Source organism: Muscardinus avellanarius (assembly GCF_963383645.1).
Source record: "Muscardinus avellanarius genome assembly, chromosome: 14".
NCBI lineage: Eukaryota > Metazoa > Chordata > Mammalia > Rodentia > Gliridae > Muscardinus > Muscardinus avellanarius.
In genome coordinates, this window is record NC_137800.1 from 77,362,661 (window position 1) to 77,380,521 (window position 17,861).

Below are 17,861 nucleotides of genomic sequence, written 5' to 3' on the forward strand. Positions count from 1 at the left end.
TTCAAGTATTGGTGCTCAGATGATGCCAGTGTGGCCTTTTCTCAGATGAGGCTTCATTCCTTGGGTGGGCCTCCTCCTGTTGCAGGCGGGATGGTGCCTAGTATGTGTCCTGTGCTGCCTTTTTCCCACAGTCTTGATTTGTTGAAGGAATAGTTGGGTTGAATCTTGGATCGATTGGACTTGTCTGATAGCTTCCTGGTGCTTTTTCTGTAAACGTGGAGTTGATCTTTTAAGGCTTGATCCTCCTTGTCTGGTGAGACTTTTTCTTAAGTGCTGGTGTGTTGGTTACCTGGATTTTCATAGGCCTGTGTTCTAACTTTTTGTGACAGACGAGATGCCTTCTGCAACCTGTGACGCTCTACTGGATGACATAGAAGATATCGTATCACAGGAAGATTCAAAGCCACAAGACAGACATTTTACAAGAAAACATGTTGTTCCAAAGGTGCGAAGGCGAAACACCCAGGCGTATTTGCAAGAAGAAAACAGCCCGCCAAATGATAGGTAAGCATCCCCTGAAATTAAATTATGTTCTTTTTTTTTTTTTTTGTGGCGCTGGGGATGAAACCCAGGGGCATTCTACCTCTGAACTATACCCCTAGTCTGATTTTTTATTCTTTATCATGAAACAGGGTCTCACTAAGTAGCTGAGGATGGCTGTGAACCTGGATCCTCCTGTCTCAGCCTCCTAAGTACTGGGATTACAAGCGTGCGCCACCACGCCCAGCTCTAAAGCACTTGGTTTTTACTTTTCGAGGTTGCTGTGTATAGTAATATGGTCTGTGCTTTATGCAAAACACCTGCTCATACGGGGCAACTGAGGGTGGAAATACAGCCTGACTCTAGTATGCTGGCAATGTAGCTGCCACCAACAGGAAAGACCTTTGGCCACTTGTTGGCCTGGAGAGGCGTCCCTTGCTGATTTGCTCGGAGGTAGGATGCCCCTGTGTTCCATCCTCAGTACCACATACACACACAAAAAACAACAACAACAAAAAACAAAAAAACTGGAGGTATAACTCAGAGGTAGAATGCCCCTTGAGTTCAATCCCCAGTAGCAAAAAATAATTTTTCTTCAAATTGAAATTTTAGCCAGGCATGGTGGTGCATGTTTGTAATCCCAGTACTTGGGAGATTGAGGCAGGAGAATCAATCACAGGTTCAAGGCCAGCCTCAGCAACTTAGGCCCTCTAAAATTTAGACCCTGTTACAAAATAAAAGAATAAAATAGGGCCAAGGGTATAGCTCAAAGGTAGAATGTCCTGGGGTTTCATCCCCAGTACCCCCCCCCACCCCCAAAAAAATGCGTATAAGGTGATTTAGATACTTGATTATTCTCAGCAAATTTATGAATAGTTTTGGACTAGTTAAAGGCATTAGGCACAAAAATTTATGCCCTGTTTATACTCCTATGGTAGAACCAGTCAGTAAAAATTCAAATACAATGTTGCCAGAAAGAAGGTAAAAATTCAAATACAATGTTGCTAGAAAGAATTACCAAGCTGCATCTTTTTCAAAAGCTGTAATTGTTCAAAGTTTTTATACATTAGATACTTTAGCTTGAAACATTAAGCCTTTAAAATCTATGAATTTAAAATTTGCTTATATTTTAGTGATGTTTATAAAATTTGTCCTGAATATGTCCTCAAGCTAATTTTCTTATATCTAAAAATTAGTGATCCAAGTTCAATTCTTTTTCTGCTTCCTAAAATATTACATCTTTTAAAACTATAGGTGGAGCCAGGCGTGGTTGTGCACACTTGTAATCCCAGTACTTGGGAGGCTGAGACGGGAGGATTGTGCAGGTTCGAAGCCAGTCTTAGTTACTTGGGCTCTCAGAAACTTAGACCCTATTTCCAAAATAAATATGAGGCTGCGAGTATAGCCCAGTAGAAGGCCCCAGGGTTTCATCCCCAGAAACCTACCCTCCCACAAAAACCAACAACAAAAACAAAACTCTATAGGTCAAATTATAAAAAAAAAATTTTTTTAATATTAGTACAGGCGATTGACCACAAGAATATTTGACCATTCAGCTATATCTCTAGCTTTTTTTTGTTTTTTGAAACAAGGTCTTGCTGAGTTTGAGTGTCTGAGTTGCTGAACCTGGCCTCAAACTTGGAATCCTCCTGCCCCAGACTCTCAAGTAGTTGGCATTATATACCTGAGCCACTGCACCTGGCTAGATAGGCTAATTTTAATAATATAGGGTGGCATATTTTAATTTTGATTAAGTTTATAACTAAGTTTTTTTTTTTTTTTTTGGTGGTACTGGGGGTGGAACCCAGAGGCTTTCTACCTCCGGGCTATACTCCCAGACCTATTATTTATACTTTATTTGGAAACAGGGTCTCACTAAGTTGCTGAGAGCCTCACTAAGTAGCTGAGGCTGGCTTCGAACCTGTGCGATCCTCCTGTCTCAGCCTCCCAAGCACAGGGATTACAAGCGTGCGCCACCATGCCCGGTGTTATATTTAAGTTTTAAAGTAGATAAAAATTGCAGCTAGTATGTAGGGATCTGAATAGATGTACTTATTTTTTATTTGCTCTTGCTGTTAGATCTATTTTTCCCCCCATATATTTCTAAGAGTTGTATTAGTGGTAGTATAGCTAGTAGTGGGAATTTAAAAATAGAGAAAAAATTTTTAATATAGATTCTTAGCTTCTTAAAATTGTGGTTATTTTATCTTGGTTTTAGACTTCTGATTGAACAATAGTGTTTGAATTAAACTGGTGCGTTTAATCTTATGAGTTGATTAGTTTGCTTTACATAATGTGCCCTGAAATGATCTGATTGCTTATATTTAAGAATCGCTTAATGAGACTTACTTTTTTAAAATTTTTTAATTGATTACTTAACAGCACCATTCCAGGCATACAGACAATTTGGATCCGAACATGGGGCTGTTCACATAATAATTCAGATGGAGAATATATGGCTGGACAGCTAGCTGCCTATGGCTATAAAATTACAGGTAATGTGATCTGCGATGGTTTAAGATTTTCAGAGTTGCAGGTTTTAGAGATAAATGTTCTACCTTGAGCAACTGAAGAGTATTTTAGCATAACTTAATGATTTCAAAAATACTTTTAATACTGCCTTGTATTTTGACATTGTTATGTAGTTCAAAGTGCTAGGGACATACACGCACTTGGTGGGCTTAATGATTTTTTTTTTTTTTTTTTGGTGGGACTGGGGTTCCTGGAAACCCTTCTACCTCCGGGCTACACGCCTAGACACTGATTTTTTATATTTTTATTTAGAAACAGGGTCTCTTAGGTCAGTGAGGCTGACTTTGAACCTGTGCGATCCTCTTGTCTCTGCCTCCCAAGCGCAGGGATTACAAGCACGCGCCACCACGCCCGGCAGGCTTAATGATCTTAAGGTAAAACAATAGCTACTATATATTTCCTAGATAACTATAGATTTTTTTTTTTTTTTTGGTGGTACTGGGGATGGAACCCAGTGGGTTTCTATCTCCGGGCTATAGTCTCAGACCTATTTTCTATTTTATTTGGAAATGGGTCTCACTAAGTAGCTGAGGCTGGCTTCAAACCTGTGCAATCATCCTGTCTCAGCCTCCCCAGTGCGGGGATTATAAGCGTGCTCCACCACGCCCGGCCTTATAGCTATTATATTTTAAAGCAACTTTAAAACAGCTTTATTGATAAATTTAGACTTTTGAAAAGTAATAAAGTTGCAGAGTTCAGGTGTGCCTTTCACCAGGTTCTCCTAGTGTTAACAAATTATACAATTGTAATATAATTACTAGCCTAGGAGACATGAATACAACAGTGTCCTCTAAACTGTATATCTTATTTGAATTTAACCAGTTTTCCCTTTAACTTTCTTTTTCTGGTCCATCTTACATCACTATGTCTCCTAATATTTTTCTTTACTTGGTACTAGAGATTGGACCGAGGGGCAGTCTACTTCTGAGCTACATCTTCAGTTCTATTTTTATTCTTTGTTTTTTATTTATTTATTTTTTTGGTGGTACTGGGGTTCCTGGAAACCTTTCTGCCTCGGGATACACTCCCAGTCCTATTTTTTATACTTTATTTGGAAACAGGGTCTCCTAAGCCAGCGAGGCTGGCTTCAAACCTGCGCGATCCTCCTGTCTCTGCCTCCCAAGCGCGGGGATTTCAAGTGTGCGCCACCACGCCTGGCTTATTCTTTATTTTGAAACAGGGTCTCACAAAGGTATGGAGGGCCTCACTAAGTAGCTGAGGCTGGCCTTGAACCTGTGGTCCTCTTGTCTCAGCCTCCCAAGTACTGGAATTACAGGCGTGCACCATCACACTCAGCTTCTTTAGTATTTTGAATCTGACAGTGCCCTATGATTTTTTTTTTTTTAATTTCACTTTGGGAGAAAACTGATTTGTTGTTCTGTAGAGTGTCCCCCAACCTGGATTTGTCTGATGTGTAACTCCTTTGACTTGTGAGAAAACTGTTTTTAGCAGGAAGAGCAGGGGAGCTGCTCATCCCGAGTGGGTGGCATCTGGGTCAGGATGTCAATGTGTCTAATTGCTGGTGCACTCACCCACGCCTCCCTTTTATTCCCAGAAAAGTTACTATTTTTCTCATAATTAATATACTGTTTCTCCTCGACCTTTTGATTAACAATTTTAGTATCCACTGAAGCTCTTGTCTGCAACAGTTACTTGGTTTTAATTTTTTTTCCTGTGATAATTGTTCTAACAATTATTACTGTGGTTGTTGCTTAGGCATGATTTTTTGATTTTCCTTGTTTCTACATTTATTAATTGAAGTTCTATCAGTAAAAGCTCTTTTTTCATCCTAGACTTTTTTTTTGGGGGGGGGTGGTACTGGGGTTCCTGGAAGCCCTTCTACCTCTGGGCTACACTCCAGACCTATTTTATATTTTTATTTGGAAACGGGGCCTAAGTAGCTGAGACTGGCTTCGAACCTGCGCGATCCTCCTGTCTCTGTCTCCCAAGCGCGGGGATTACAAGCGTGTGCTACCACACCCGGCCATCCTAGACATTTCAATTACTTACATCTCTACAGGCTCATGGATATTTATTGTATTCTAATGGATATATGTATTTTGTTTTTAGTTGAAACAAGTCCATTTATTATATTCCAAGGCCTTTCCTCCTATTACTGAGACAAAACCATTTTACAACACTTTACAATATAACTTAGTTTTCAGTATTTTCAGAGGGAAGTATTTCTTTTGGAATTTAGAAAAGTAAACATTTTAGAATAACTATAGTTATTTTTTCATACTTAGTATGGTAACAGGCTTGCCTATCAGGTACATTAATTTATTATTTTTTTGTGGGTTTGGGGATGAAGCCCAGGGGCATTTGACTTCTGAGCTACACCCCTGCCCTAATTTTTATTCTTTATTTTTAAATTTTATTTCATTATTATTATTATTATTATTATTATTATTATTATTTGGTGGTACTGGGGATGGAACCTTTTACCTCTGGGCTATACTCCCAGACCTATCTTATAGTTTATTTGGAAACAGGGTCTCTTAAGCCAGCGAGGCTGGCTTCCAACCTTGCACGATCCTCCTATCTCCGCCTCCCAAGCGCGGGGATTACAAGCGTGCCCACCACACCTGGCTTTTATTCTTTATTTTGAAACAGGGTCTCACTGAGTTGCAAAGGGTCTCACTAAGTAGCCGAGGCTGTCCAGGAACCGCGATCCTCTGGTCTCGGCCTCCCGCATGCTGGGATTACAAGCGTGCGCCATCACACCCGGCTATCTGATACATTTATTACTCAGTACTTTTCATTGTAAGGAATCTATCAAGTAATAATCAAAAGAGAATCTACATTTAGGAACCAAGGCAGGAAATGTTTGTATGTAAATAGAAAATTGAAGAGCCAGGTATGTTGGCTCACGCTTAAAATCCCAGCATTTGGGAGGATGAGACCGGATGATCGTGGTTCATGGACAGCCTCAGCTACTTAGGCCCTTCGCAACTTACTGAGACCCTGTTTGAAAATAAAGAATAAAAAAATAGGGCAGGGGGTGTAGTTCAGAGGTCGAATGCCCCTGGGTTCCATCTCCAGACCTGCAAAAAAAAAAAAAAAAAAAAAAGTAAATAGGAAATAAATAATCTAACATACAAATTCCTTGTCACTTTAACAAGCCACTTAAATAATTAGGCATCAGTTGATATAGTCTCACACTATCATTATGTTGATGCTGACACTGGCCCAAAATTTGTCATTGGTACCTTGTTTAGGTTCTTCAGCTTTTCAATAGGACCCTATCTTTTTTTATTAAAGCATTTTCTTACTTTCTGGTACCAGAAGATGTTCTATTCTCAGATTATATATTTCTCTCCCCACCCTTGGAGGCAATCGGTTTCCAAGGCGTCATGGTTCTTTTGTTATTCTTAACAAAAGACAAGATCTGGAGGTAGATGCGCTTGCTCGTGGCCACCATAAGCTGTGGGTGCTTCTGGGTTTTCAAGTGGCCTGAGCTAGAAATGTGTGTGTATATGAGCCGACACACAAGTACCCATCGAGACTTCTGTAACCTGCGTGTATGTTAAGTGGGACCATAATTTGAGTGCTTTGGGACAGGCACAGACCTGGAGCTCTGTTTTCTCGCTTAGTCCTTCAGTAGGGGAGATAGAAAGCTGAGATGTGTCTCACGTTGAGTCACACGTGCCGTGAAGTCTCTGCTCCCAAACACTGCTCCGGATCGTCGGCCTACACCTCATGCTTGTCTTTGCCTGTATAACTGGCAAGTCTTGGCTGCATGTAAAGCGTAGGATGGACTGAAAACATATTTCTTTCATTTCATTGCTCCCTCTCCCTTCAGTAAATGAAAATTTATATGTTAACTTTTTTTTTTTTTTTTTTCTTGCTGTGTTGGGGATTGTGCCCAGGGCCTTACATGATAATTGCTAGGTTGTATTTTTGTATGCCTCTCAGCTATATCCCTAACCCAACTTTGCATTGTTAATAACTTATTCCTAGGAAGCAAAATTAGTCTTAATGCTTTTTCCTTTAACTTAAAAACATTCAAAATATGCTTTTAGAATTATTGCTAAAAGTGCTCGGTGTGGGTACTCCAATTCTAGTACTGGGGAGGCTGAGCCAGGAGGATCACAGGTTTGAGGCCAGCCTTAGCTACTTAATGAGACCCTAAGTAACTTAGCGAGCCTCTGTTTCAAAATTAAAAATAAATTAGGGCTCCGGGTGTGACTCAGAAGTAGAATGTCCTGGGTTCAACCCACATTACCAACCAACTAACAACAAAAAAGAATTACTACCCTAAAGCATTCGGAGAGGGTTGGTGGCAGTGTTCCATGTCTACAATCTCAGAGACTGGGGAGACTGAGGCAGGAGGATCACAAGTCTGAGGCCAGCCTGGGCAACTTAATGGGTCCCCATCTCTAAAAAGCCTGTGGGGCTGGGATACAGGTCAGTGGTACTACATCCCTGGGTTCAGTACCAGCACTGGAAACACAAACTACTCTAATTAGCAATTTTTAGTTTAATTTAGCCTGAGCTTGCCGTAACACATCCTGATGGTGTAGTGTGACTATTAAGACAATATTTTAAAGTTAATTTCCTAAAGTATTAGTGTTGACTTCTCCTAGGTGATATTAAATATCTAATACATTTTAATTTAAATTTTAGTCCATTAGTGGTTAGTACTTATAACAGTACTCTACAGTAATCTTACAACAGTCACCCTGTAACAGTTTTCAGATGTTTAAATAAGGATATTAAACTTTGTTCCGCACACTTAATTTTGATTCTTTATTTGGAAATATTTAAAAAGGAGAATTAAGGAAGCAGTAATTTGAATGTTATTTTTCTTACTAATACGGTATATCTTATATTTGTATTATGCATTTGTATTTTATATACTGTTGATTTTCCCCAGTTTACCTCTAAGCTATACCCCCAGCCCTATTTTTTATTCTTTATTTTGAAACAGGGTCTCACTGAGTTGCAAAGGGTAAGTAGCTGAGGCTGTCTGTGAACTGTGATCTTCCTGTCTCAGCCTCCCAAATGCTGGGACTACAAGCGTGCGCCACCATGCCTGGCTCATCAGTTATATTTAGGTTAGATATATAATTTATGGGTTACCTATGCCAGTAATTACACTATTCTGGAGTAGTGGGAGATTATACATTGAGTAATTTTATAAAGTTTTTGTCTAATATAAATCTAAAATATCAAATATATAGTTGATATAAAATGGATATTAAGTGTCGATTATATAATGTATAGAGATAATTGAAAACTCTTGCTAGGTTGATGAGTCTCACCACTTGCTGAGGCTGTCCTCGAACCTGTGATCCTCTTGTCTCAGCTTCCCAAGTACGAGGATTACAAGTGTATGCCACCATGGCCAACCTGGGTGTGATACTGGAAATACTGGTATATTGTTCTCAATGTAATTATTGGTGGCAAATCTTCATATGTTGAGAGTACATTTAGTGTTAAAAGTAGTCACAGGTAATTTGAGGCCAAATCTGATGAGGAAGGTACATGATACGGTGTTGAACAATACTGTTTTCATTAAAAAGAAGGCAGTTTTGTTTACCTAGAAGACTTCAAGAGTAGCAGTGATTCTTAAACTTTCAGTTCCTTTAAAATCTCAAAACTCTGACACAATTCCATCAAAGAGTTGGTAACCACGCCCTAGCTCAATAGTGAAAGGAAGGCAAGGTCTAAGGTATCTACTTTGGGGATCGCTCCCACGTAGATAACAGCCGTGTTACGTTTAGTTTGTAGTCACACCTGCTGTCACTATAGCATGTGCCTTATGGTTAGTGGAAAAAAGTCCATTCCAAGGCCATTGACCGAGGTTCCAGTTCGTAAACACATGATAATGCACATTAATGCATACAGTATTTGTGGACAAGCTTACCTCAGTCACAATGGAATGGGTATCACTGGTACCCAGAGTTTCAGAAAAAATCATTTAAAAATTGTTGGGCTGATGCCGGGCGTGGTGGCTCACGCTTGTAATCCCCGTGCTTGGGAGGCGGAGACAGGAGGATCATGCAGGTTCGGAGCCAGCCTCACTGGCTTAAGAGACCCTGTTTCCAAATAGTAGAAAAATAGGTCTGGGAGTGTAGTCCAGAGGTAGAAGGGTTTCCAGGAACCCCAGTACCACCAAAAAAAAAAAAAAAAAAAAAAAAAAAAATTGTTGGGCTGTTAAAGTTCTTGGTGGTTTCTTTGTGGATTGTTACAGGGTAGGGTGCTAGGAGGTGTGAAGATACGAAAATGAACTAGCCGTGGATTTCAACAGACAGGTTTATTCTTTTTTTTATGGAAAAACCTTTGTATTCTGTTTTTTTTTTTTTTGTTGTTGTTGTTTGTTTGTTTTTTCGTGGTGCCGGGAATGGAACCCAGAGGCTCTACCTTTGGTCTACAATCCCAGACCTATTTTGTATTTTTTTATTTGGAAACAGGGTCTCACTAAGTTGCTGAGAGCCTCACTAAGTAGCTGAGGCTGGCTTCGAACCCGCGCGATCCTCCTGTCTCAGCCTTAAAGCACGGGGATTACAAGCGCGCGCCACCATGCCCGGCTTGTATTCTGTGTTTAAATCTTGCAGGTTATTTTTAGTAAATACTCCAAGCTTGTAATATCTTTAATTTTTTATAAAGCAAGATGATGTAGGACCTGTTGTATGAGAAGAACTTTTATTTATTGTGGTACTTGGAAATGAACCCAGGAGGGAGTCTATATCTGAACCAAACACCTAGACCTATTTTATTTTGATTATGAATCAAGATCTTGTTGAATTGCCGAGGCTGCCTCTGATCCTCCCGCACCAGCCCCCGATGCACTGGGATTACACCTGTGCACCACTGCGCCCGGTTTTGAAAGAGCTTTTTCTTTTTTGGTATTGGGGAATTGAACCCAGGGATGTTCCTCCTTTGAACTATACTCCTGTCCCTTTTTATTTTGAAACAGGATCTCACTGTGTTGTTTGAGGGTCTTGCCAAGATGCGGAGACTGACACAGAACCTGTGATACTGTCTTGGCCTTCTAAGTGCTGGGATTACAGGCATGTACCACTGCACATGGCTGAAAGAGTTTTTGTAATCTATACTTTATAAGTGCTTTGTGATAATGTCAAGTCCTATTATAGCATCTTATACTTGAGATAAGGAAACTAAGATCTCTTTCCAGAAACAAGTAAACTGGCTTATTTGATAAAGAAGGTAATATTTCAATGGAATGATTAAAGTAGGTATCGTATTTCTTGTTCTTGGCCACTTAATTTGAAGTACCTTTGAATTTCTGTAAATGAGGTCACTAGGATATGTTCAATTGATGTATGGAAAAGTTTGCATAAGGAATACATCCAAGGACCACAATAGTGATGGCAGAATTTGAAGGACATTGAAGGTGCCCTTTTGTGTATGGACTTGGGTTTAGGGAAATTATGCTTGTGCATGACTAAGGTGTCACGAGTATGGATAAAGTTCTTAAAAGTTTTACCTGATTTCTTATCTTTTTCTTTTTTTCTTTTTCTCGGTACTGAGGATGGAACCCAGGGGCATTCTACCTCCGAGCTACACCCTCTGCCCTATTTTTTATTCTTTTTTTGAAACAGGGTTTCATTAAGTTGCTGAGGGCCTAACTAAGTAGCTGTGGCTGTCAGTGAACCATGATCCTCTGGTCTTAGCCTCCTGAATGCTGGGATTTCAAGCGTGCGCCACCATACCTGGCTTAGTTTTCTTTATGGACTGGTGGTCATGATATTTCGCCCTCGTATCTTGAGTGTACCTACATAATAAAATTTTATATTAAGATAGAGGATATTAGAGGATTGTGTAGGTTTGAAGCCAGCCTTGCTGGCTTAAGAGACCCTATTTCCAAATAAAAATATAAAATAGGTCTGGGAGTGTAGCCTGGAGGTACAAGGGTTCCATTCCCAGTACCACCAAAAATAAAAAAATAAAAAAGATAGAGGATATTAATTAAGCTGTAAAAGTAATAGACTTCAAGTTATCCAAAATTACCCTTCTCTTGGGCAGGCTAGTTCTAAGTGTAGTCAGAATTTTTATGTATATTTTAGTTCTCTTTTGTGGTGGTTCTGGGGATTCAGACCAGAAGCCTTCTACTTCTGAGCTACACTCCTGGCCTATTTTTTTTTTAAGTTTTTTTTTTTTTTGAAACAGTCTCATTAGGCTGCCGAGAGTCTCAATAAGTTGCCGAGGCTTGCTTCAGACCTGTGATCCTCCTGTCTCAAGTCTTCCAGGTACTGAAATTACAGGCTTGTGCCACCATGCCGAGTTTTGTATGTTTTTTTTAAGTTCAAATTTACTTTAAAAAAATGAGTGTTTGGTATTGCACATGTAATACAATTGATTTTGCATAACCCCAACTTGAATTCAGAATGATTCAATTTCTTTATTTTTATTTAAAATTTTTAATTGATGCATTGTAGTCATACATCTTAATGGGGTACAAGATGGTAAAGGCACACACGCACCCATCACTCACTTAGCCCTTCCCCGCCCTCCCCCCTCTCTCCTCAAGTTTGGCTTAGTGATTGACTTTGACATGTTTGTGAACGTACATCATGTACAGCGGGGAATTTCCCTTTTCCTCTCTGCCATCCTCCTCAGTGGGGTCGCCTTAACTGCTCATCTATCGTTTCTCCTTTGTCAGGCGTTCCTCCTGTGACCCATTTTCTCTCTAGCTTCTGTATATTAGGGAGAGCATCTGATTTCTTATTTTTTGTGACTAATCTCACTTAGCATAATGTTTTCCAGTTCCATCCATTTCCCTGTAAATGACGTGATTTTGTTCTTTATGGCTGAGTAAAATTCCATTGTGTACATATCCCATAGCTTTGTGATCCATTCATCTGTTGATGGCTATCTTAGCTGTTTCCATAGTTTGGCAATGGTGAATTATGCAGCTATGACTCATGCATGCATGAGTCTGGTAATTCGGTTTCCATTCTTTTGGGTAGATACCCAGAAGTGTTATTGCTGGATCATACGGTAGGTTTGTTCCCATTCTTCTGAGGATCCTCCATACTGTTCTCCAAAGATGTTGCACTAATTTGTAATCCCACCAACAATGTATTAGAGTTCTCACTTCTCTGCATTCCTCGCCAGCATTTGTTGTTGTTGTTGTTTTTTTTTTTTGGTGGTACTGGGGTTCCTGAAAAACCCTTCTACTTCCGGGCTACACTCCTAGACCTATTTTCATACCTTTTTTATTTGGAAACAGGGTCTCCTAAGCCAGCACGGCTGGCTTCAAACCTGCGCGATCCTCCTGTCTCTGCCTCCCAAGTGCAGGGATTACAAGCCCAGCTCTGAATGGCTATTATTAGAATAGTTTTTGATGCTCAACATTTTGAGTTTTTTTTATCCCCTTAAGAGCCCTTTAATGTCACCCTAAGTAGAAGCCTTTCATTTTAGGGAGAGTTGAGAAAGAGGGACTTGTACCATGCTGTCTATTCCACAGGGATATGTTCAGTTTATCAGTTTTAGTCCTGATCTGAGAATTGGCAGCAACCTGGTCTTTTAGTTACGCATAAGTGTTAGCGCTCTTTGGTCCATCCCTACCTCCTTGACCATGAATGACAGGCCAGCTGGGTGTGCTGGTGCACGCCTGCAATCTCAGTAGTTGGGAGGCTGAGACGGGAGGATTGCAGTTTCAAGGTCAGCCTTAGCAACTCAGTGAGCTCCTGTTTCAAAACAAAAGATAGGCCTGGGGGTCCAGTTGAGAGGTAGAACACCCTTGGGTTCAATCCCCGGTGTGAATGAATGAACGAATCCACTTCCGTCACTTATTGGTAATTCTCTTGTACCTTTCCTCCTTGCTACTGCAGAAATGTTCTTATGTCAGGTTATTTGCATGAACTAAGATTATTATTCATTAGCTTTCATATTTTCCGGACTGTTTTCCACTATTTTATGTAGAAAGTTGAGAATTTGGTTTGAAGCCACCTTTTTGTGAGGATTTGGCAGCACAGGGTTATTAGACGTAGATCTTTTTCTAGGATGAGACTTCAACAAAGTTGTGGCAGGGACAGCATTGGTTATTGGATCACTGAGCTGTATCTTTGTAATTTCTCTGCAACATTTAACCTTCAAGGAAGAGATAAGAGTTTTAGGAGGTTTGGTAGCTTTCGTGCCTTTTATTTTAGTGGACAACAAAATAAAATAAGTCACAATATTTGGATCAGGGAGTAGTAGTAATTTGGAGATATCTAAATATAGAATGAGACTTTGTGGTGTGTATAATAAACGGGTTGAAACAGTAATTTTTTTTTTTTTTGGTATTGAGCATTGAACCCAGGGACATTTTACCTTTGAGCTACACCTCCAACCCTTTGTTTTTTGTTTGGAAACAGGGTCTCACTAGGTTGCCGAGAGTCTTGCTATATTGCTGAGGCTGCCTCAGCCTCCCAAGTACTGGGATTCCAGGCACGTGCCACCTTGCCCAGCTCAGACATCCTCTCTTTGGCAAGACCTTGTCTTACAGGTGAGTTTGGGAATCCTGTACTAGGAGTTGTGGACTGGCTAGCTTAAGCCAAGAAAAACCCCTTTGAGGTCTCAGAAGAAGAATTTGCTCTTAGGTTTTCTCTTGAGGCAAGTAGATTGGGAATAGAGACAAGAGTAAAAGATGTCATAGTTGAAGTTGTGGAAGATGAACTGCAACTTAAGGGGGTTGAAATACTTTTTGAAAAGTGGAAATTACAGAGGACAGGCTTGATTTCCTAAGTAAAATGAAAGACGACAATGGAAGTCTTGTAAAAAAAAAAAAAAAAGCCTAATGTGGTGTATGTGCACTGGTGAAGTCCATCTGGGAGCGAGTAGGCAAATGTCATTGGAAAGCCATTTCTTTATAGTAGGGTGTTAAAATGCTGCATTTGAAAGGCCATTGGTGCATATGACTAATTGCCATATGTGACGCACAGCTTTCATAGGACACACGGCCCTGAGGTTGTTAGGCCTCTGAAAACGGAGTCGAATGGATGCGTTGCCTAGGAAGGGCGCTGTGGTGACGGTATTGCAGGGCTCAGCTGGCGTATGGTGACCAGTATGTTTTCCAATAAATTTTAAGAAATGTAAATACCTTAAGTATATTTTACTTCAGATTTACCTGTAAATTTCACTGGCTTATAAGATCTTGTTAAGGATGGCTTCTTTATTTCAAAGCAAGTCCAAGATGGCTGAGAAATGAGAGAAAAATGGCTTTTCATGACAACGGATTATGTTTTATAATAAAAATCTAGACAGGATCCTCTACTCAAGTTCTTACAGTCAGGTCTGTATATTGAATATTTTGAGGCAGTTGTGGTGCACGCCTGTGATCCTAGTACTTGGGAGGTCGAGCTAGGAAGATCAGAAGTTCAAGGACAGGCTTGGCAATGGATTTAGACAACCTACTGAGACCCCGTCTCAAAGCAAAAAATAAGAGCTGGGTTATGGCTCAGAGGGAAAATTCCTCTCAATTTAATCCTCAGTACAAAGTTTTTTTTTTTGGTTTAAATTCTGCAGTGCTCTGGTGGAATATGATATTTTAAAAAGGAGTTTTAATACACTTAAATGGGTGTTTAAGGTGCCTCATTACTGATATAAAAAGGAGGCATGATATTTTTTTTTTTTTTTTTTGGTGGTACTGGGGAATGGAACCCAGGAGCATTCTACCTCTGAGCTACACGCCCAGCCCTATTTTTTATTCTTCATTTTTGGAAACAGGGTCTCACTGAGTTCCAAAGGGCCTCATTAAGTAGCTGAGGGTGCCCAAGAACACCGATCCTCTGGTCTCAGCCTCCCAAACGCTGGGATTACAAGCGTGTGCTACCACGCCCAACTTGTTTCTTCTTTATTAGAAGTTTATAGTTTTGTTTGTCTGTAGAGCACAGAAATATTTAAGTTTGTTATTTTTCCATCTTGTTTAGGAACATTCTCTTTTTTCAGCCAAAAATCTGTAGACACTGGTTTTTATTTTGTACAGTGTTATATATTGCCTATGCAAATGAAAAAGCCTGAACCTTTCTTTTCTTAAATCCTAACTAATACTTTCCATATATGAATACAGTTTGCCTTTGAAAGGGATAAAGAGAAAACCTAGTTTACTTTTGTGAATCCTCAACTTAAGTGTTTATAACTTATGTCCAAAGTGTGAATGCCCAGTAATAGTTAATAACTCTCATTATATTCATTTCTTTTTTCTTTTTTTCCCCCCCAGGACTGGGGATTGAAGCTGGGTGACTCTACCTCTGAGCTACTTCTCCAGCCTTTGATAATTTTTATTTTGATGTACGTCTTACCAAGTTGCTCAGGCTAGCCTCAGACTTGGTCTTCTTGTCTCAGCCTCCTGAGTACCAGGGATTATAGGCATCTGACTGTGATTAAATCATTTTAAGAGAGCTTAAAATTCTTCTTAAATTTTTTTTCCTCTAGTAAGTATGGAATGTTCTTTTTCTTTTTTTTCTTTTCTTTTTCTTTTTTTGGTACTAGGGATTGAACCCAGGGCCATTCTTTGAGCTATACTCCTGGCCCTGGTTTTGATTCTTTATTTTGAAACAGGGTCTTGCTAAGTTGTAGGGGCCTCACTGAGTAGCTGAGGCCGGCCATGAACCTGGAAGCCTCTGGTCTCAGCCTCCCAAGTACTGGGATTATAGGCGTATCCTGTAATCCTGGTTTATTGTCCTCCTTCTTTGAGAACTTGATCATTTTGATTCTGTGAAGTTGGGCCTGACCTTTTTAGGTCCCTTAATGTTCTGGTTTGTCCTTTTGTAGTGTGTAAATAGTAATAAATGGTAATAGTTCAGTATGCATGTCGTCGTGTTAATTTTTGTACGTAAACTGCTGTAGAGCCTTTAACTTGTTGAGGTGTTAAGTCCAATAAGAACTGCAAGATCCTGACTATTTGAAAAAATAGGGCTGGGGGTGTGGCTTGAAGGCCAGTATGCCAGGGTTCAAGCTCTATTTAAAAAAAAAAAAAGCTTGCTTTCTGATAATGAACAGCTTAAAATATTTTCTATTTATTTTAGAATTTTAATGAAATTAAAGATTTTTGCTATTTAACCAGTAGTTTAATGATTCAGATTACTGTTGGAGATTTTATAAAACATATTTTTGGATCATTCACTTAGAAGTGGCTTATTTTTATTATTTTATTTTGTACTGGGAATGGAATTCAGGGACTGCCTACTTCCAGGCTACACTACCAGACCTATTTTATTTTTTATTTGGAAACAGGGTCTCACTGAGTTGCTGAGAGCCTATTTTACTGAGGATGGTTTCGAACCTTCAGCCCTCCTGTCTCTACCTCTCAAGCGAATGCCACCATGCCTGGCTCCAAATTTTAATTTTCTTAAGAAAATGAACAGATGCTAAGTTACCATGAAAGATTCATTTCAAAATATACTCTTAGCTGGGCATGATGGCGCAAGCTTGCAATCCCAGCATTTGGGAGGCTGAGACAGGAGGATCGCAGTTCACAGACAGCCTTATCTACGTAGGCCCTTTGCAACTCAATGAGACCCTGTTTAAAAATAAAGAATAAGCCGGGCGTGGTGGCGCACGCTTGTAATCCCCGGGCTTGGGAGGCAGAAACAGGAGGATCATGCAGGTTCGAAGCCAGCCCCGCGCTGGCTTAGGAGACCCTGTTTCCAAATAAAAATGTAAAAATAGGTCTGGGAGTGTAGCCCGGAGGTAGAAGGGCTTCCAGGAACCCCAGTACCACCAAAAAAAAAAAATAAATAAAAATAAAAATAAAAAAAAAATAAAGAATAGCCGGGCGTGGGATCGCGCAGGTTCGAAGCCAGCAGTGCTGGCTTAAGAGGCCCTGTTTCCAAATTTAAAAAAAGTATAAAATAGGTCTGGGAGCGTAGCCCGGAGGTAGAAGGGCTTCCAGGAACCCCAGTACCACCAAAAAAAAAAAAAAAAAAAAAAAAAAAAGAATAAAAAATAGGGCTGGGGGTGTAGCTTGGAGGTAGAATGTTCCTGGATTCCATCCTTGGTACCGCAAAAAAGAAAATACACTCCTTGCATTGTCTTAATTTTATTTTTATTGGGGGGGATGTCGGGAGGTTAACAATTGAACATGTAATACTGCTGGCTTTTCTTGGCCTTCAGTTAATAAGTTTGGTTTAATGATATGTCTTGTTAACTCTTGACCAACAGATGGCAGTATCGCACTGCACGATCTCTTCAGTAGTGGCTTCTATTATATATGAAAAGTGCATTTCATGTTACAAATGACCTAGGACAATTATTAGAAGTTATTCAATTAGCTGACAATTTATTTTTCTGCTTTATTGATTTTTTCCCTAAACTTTTTGAGGCGTGTTTGTATAAGAATTGGACAAAGTCATCTTTTCAGAGGTAGCAGGTTCCTATGTACGTCTCAGCTGGAACCCATAACTTTATAGATACCTGGTTGCTTTATCGCCCTTACACCTGACTCCACTTAGAATTGTGCTGGGTCACTGTTCATAAAACCTATTATTATGGTGGGAGTTTTTGAATCCAAGGACAAGTGTTTGTTACCTTGACTATCATGGTATTTTCACCCTTACTGGAAACCTTTGCATAGGATTATCACATGTGGAGCTCCTTGATCCCCAAATTTATACATATGTATTAAGGTAAAAACAGCTTAAAAGTAAAACAGAATGGGGTGAACTGTACTCCTCAATTTCCTGCTTTGCTGACATGTTTGGTTATTTAAGGGGAAAGCAATTTGAATGTCCGAGCATGGGCAGAGACTTTCTCTTTGCCTCTTTTCTCATGGCTTGGTGACTCTAAAATTTGTTTTTGAGAATTTTTCTATGGTGTTTCTATGTGTATCATATTTATTTTATTTTTTTTGCGGATCTGCGGATGGAACCCAGGGGCATTCGGCTTCCGAGCTATAC

At 39.8% G+C, this 17,861-nt stretch overlaps 1 protein-coding gene across 1 annotated transcript in view; it reads left to right on the top strand.

Annotated features, from left to right (window-relative positions):
- Window positions 1-334: 334 nt before the first annotated feature.
- CDKAL1 (CDKAL1 threonylcarbamoyladenosine tRNA methylthiotransferase) overlaps window positions 335-17,861 on the top strand; it is a gene marked incomplete at both ends in the record, with an annotated part of 604,736 nt that continues 587,209 nt past the window's right edge. The window contains 2 exons of the mRNA XM_080710287.1: window positions 335-504; window positions 2,863-2,975. Coding sequence (XP_080566413.1) covers window positions 335-504; window positions 2,863-2,975 — 283 coding nt within the window. The remainder of the gene's footprint in view (window positions 505-2,862; window positions 2,976-17,861) is intronic.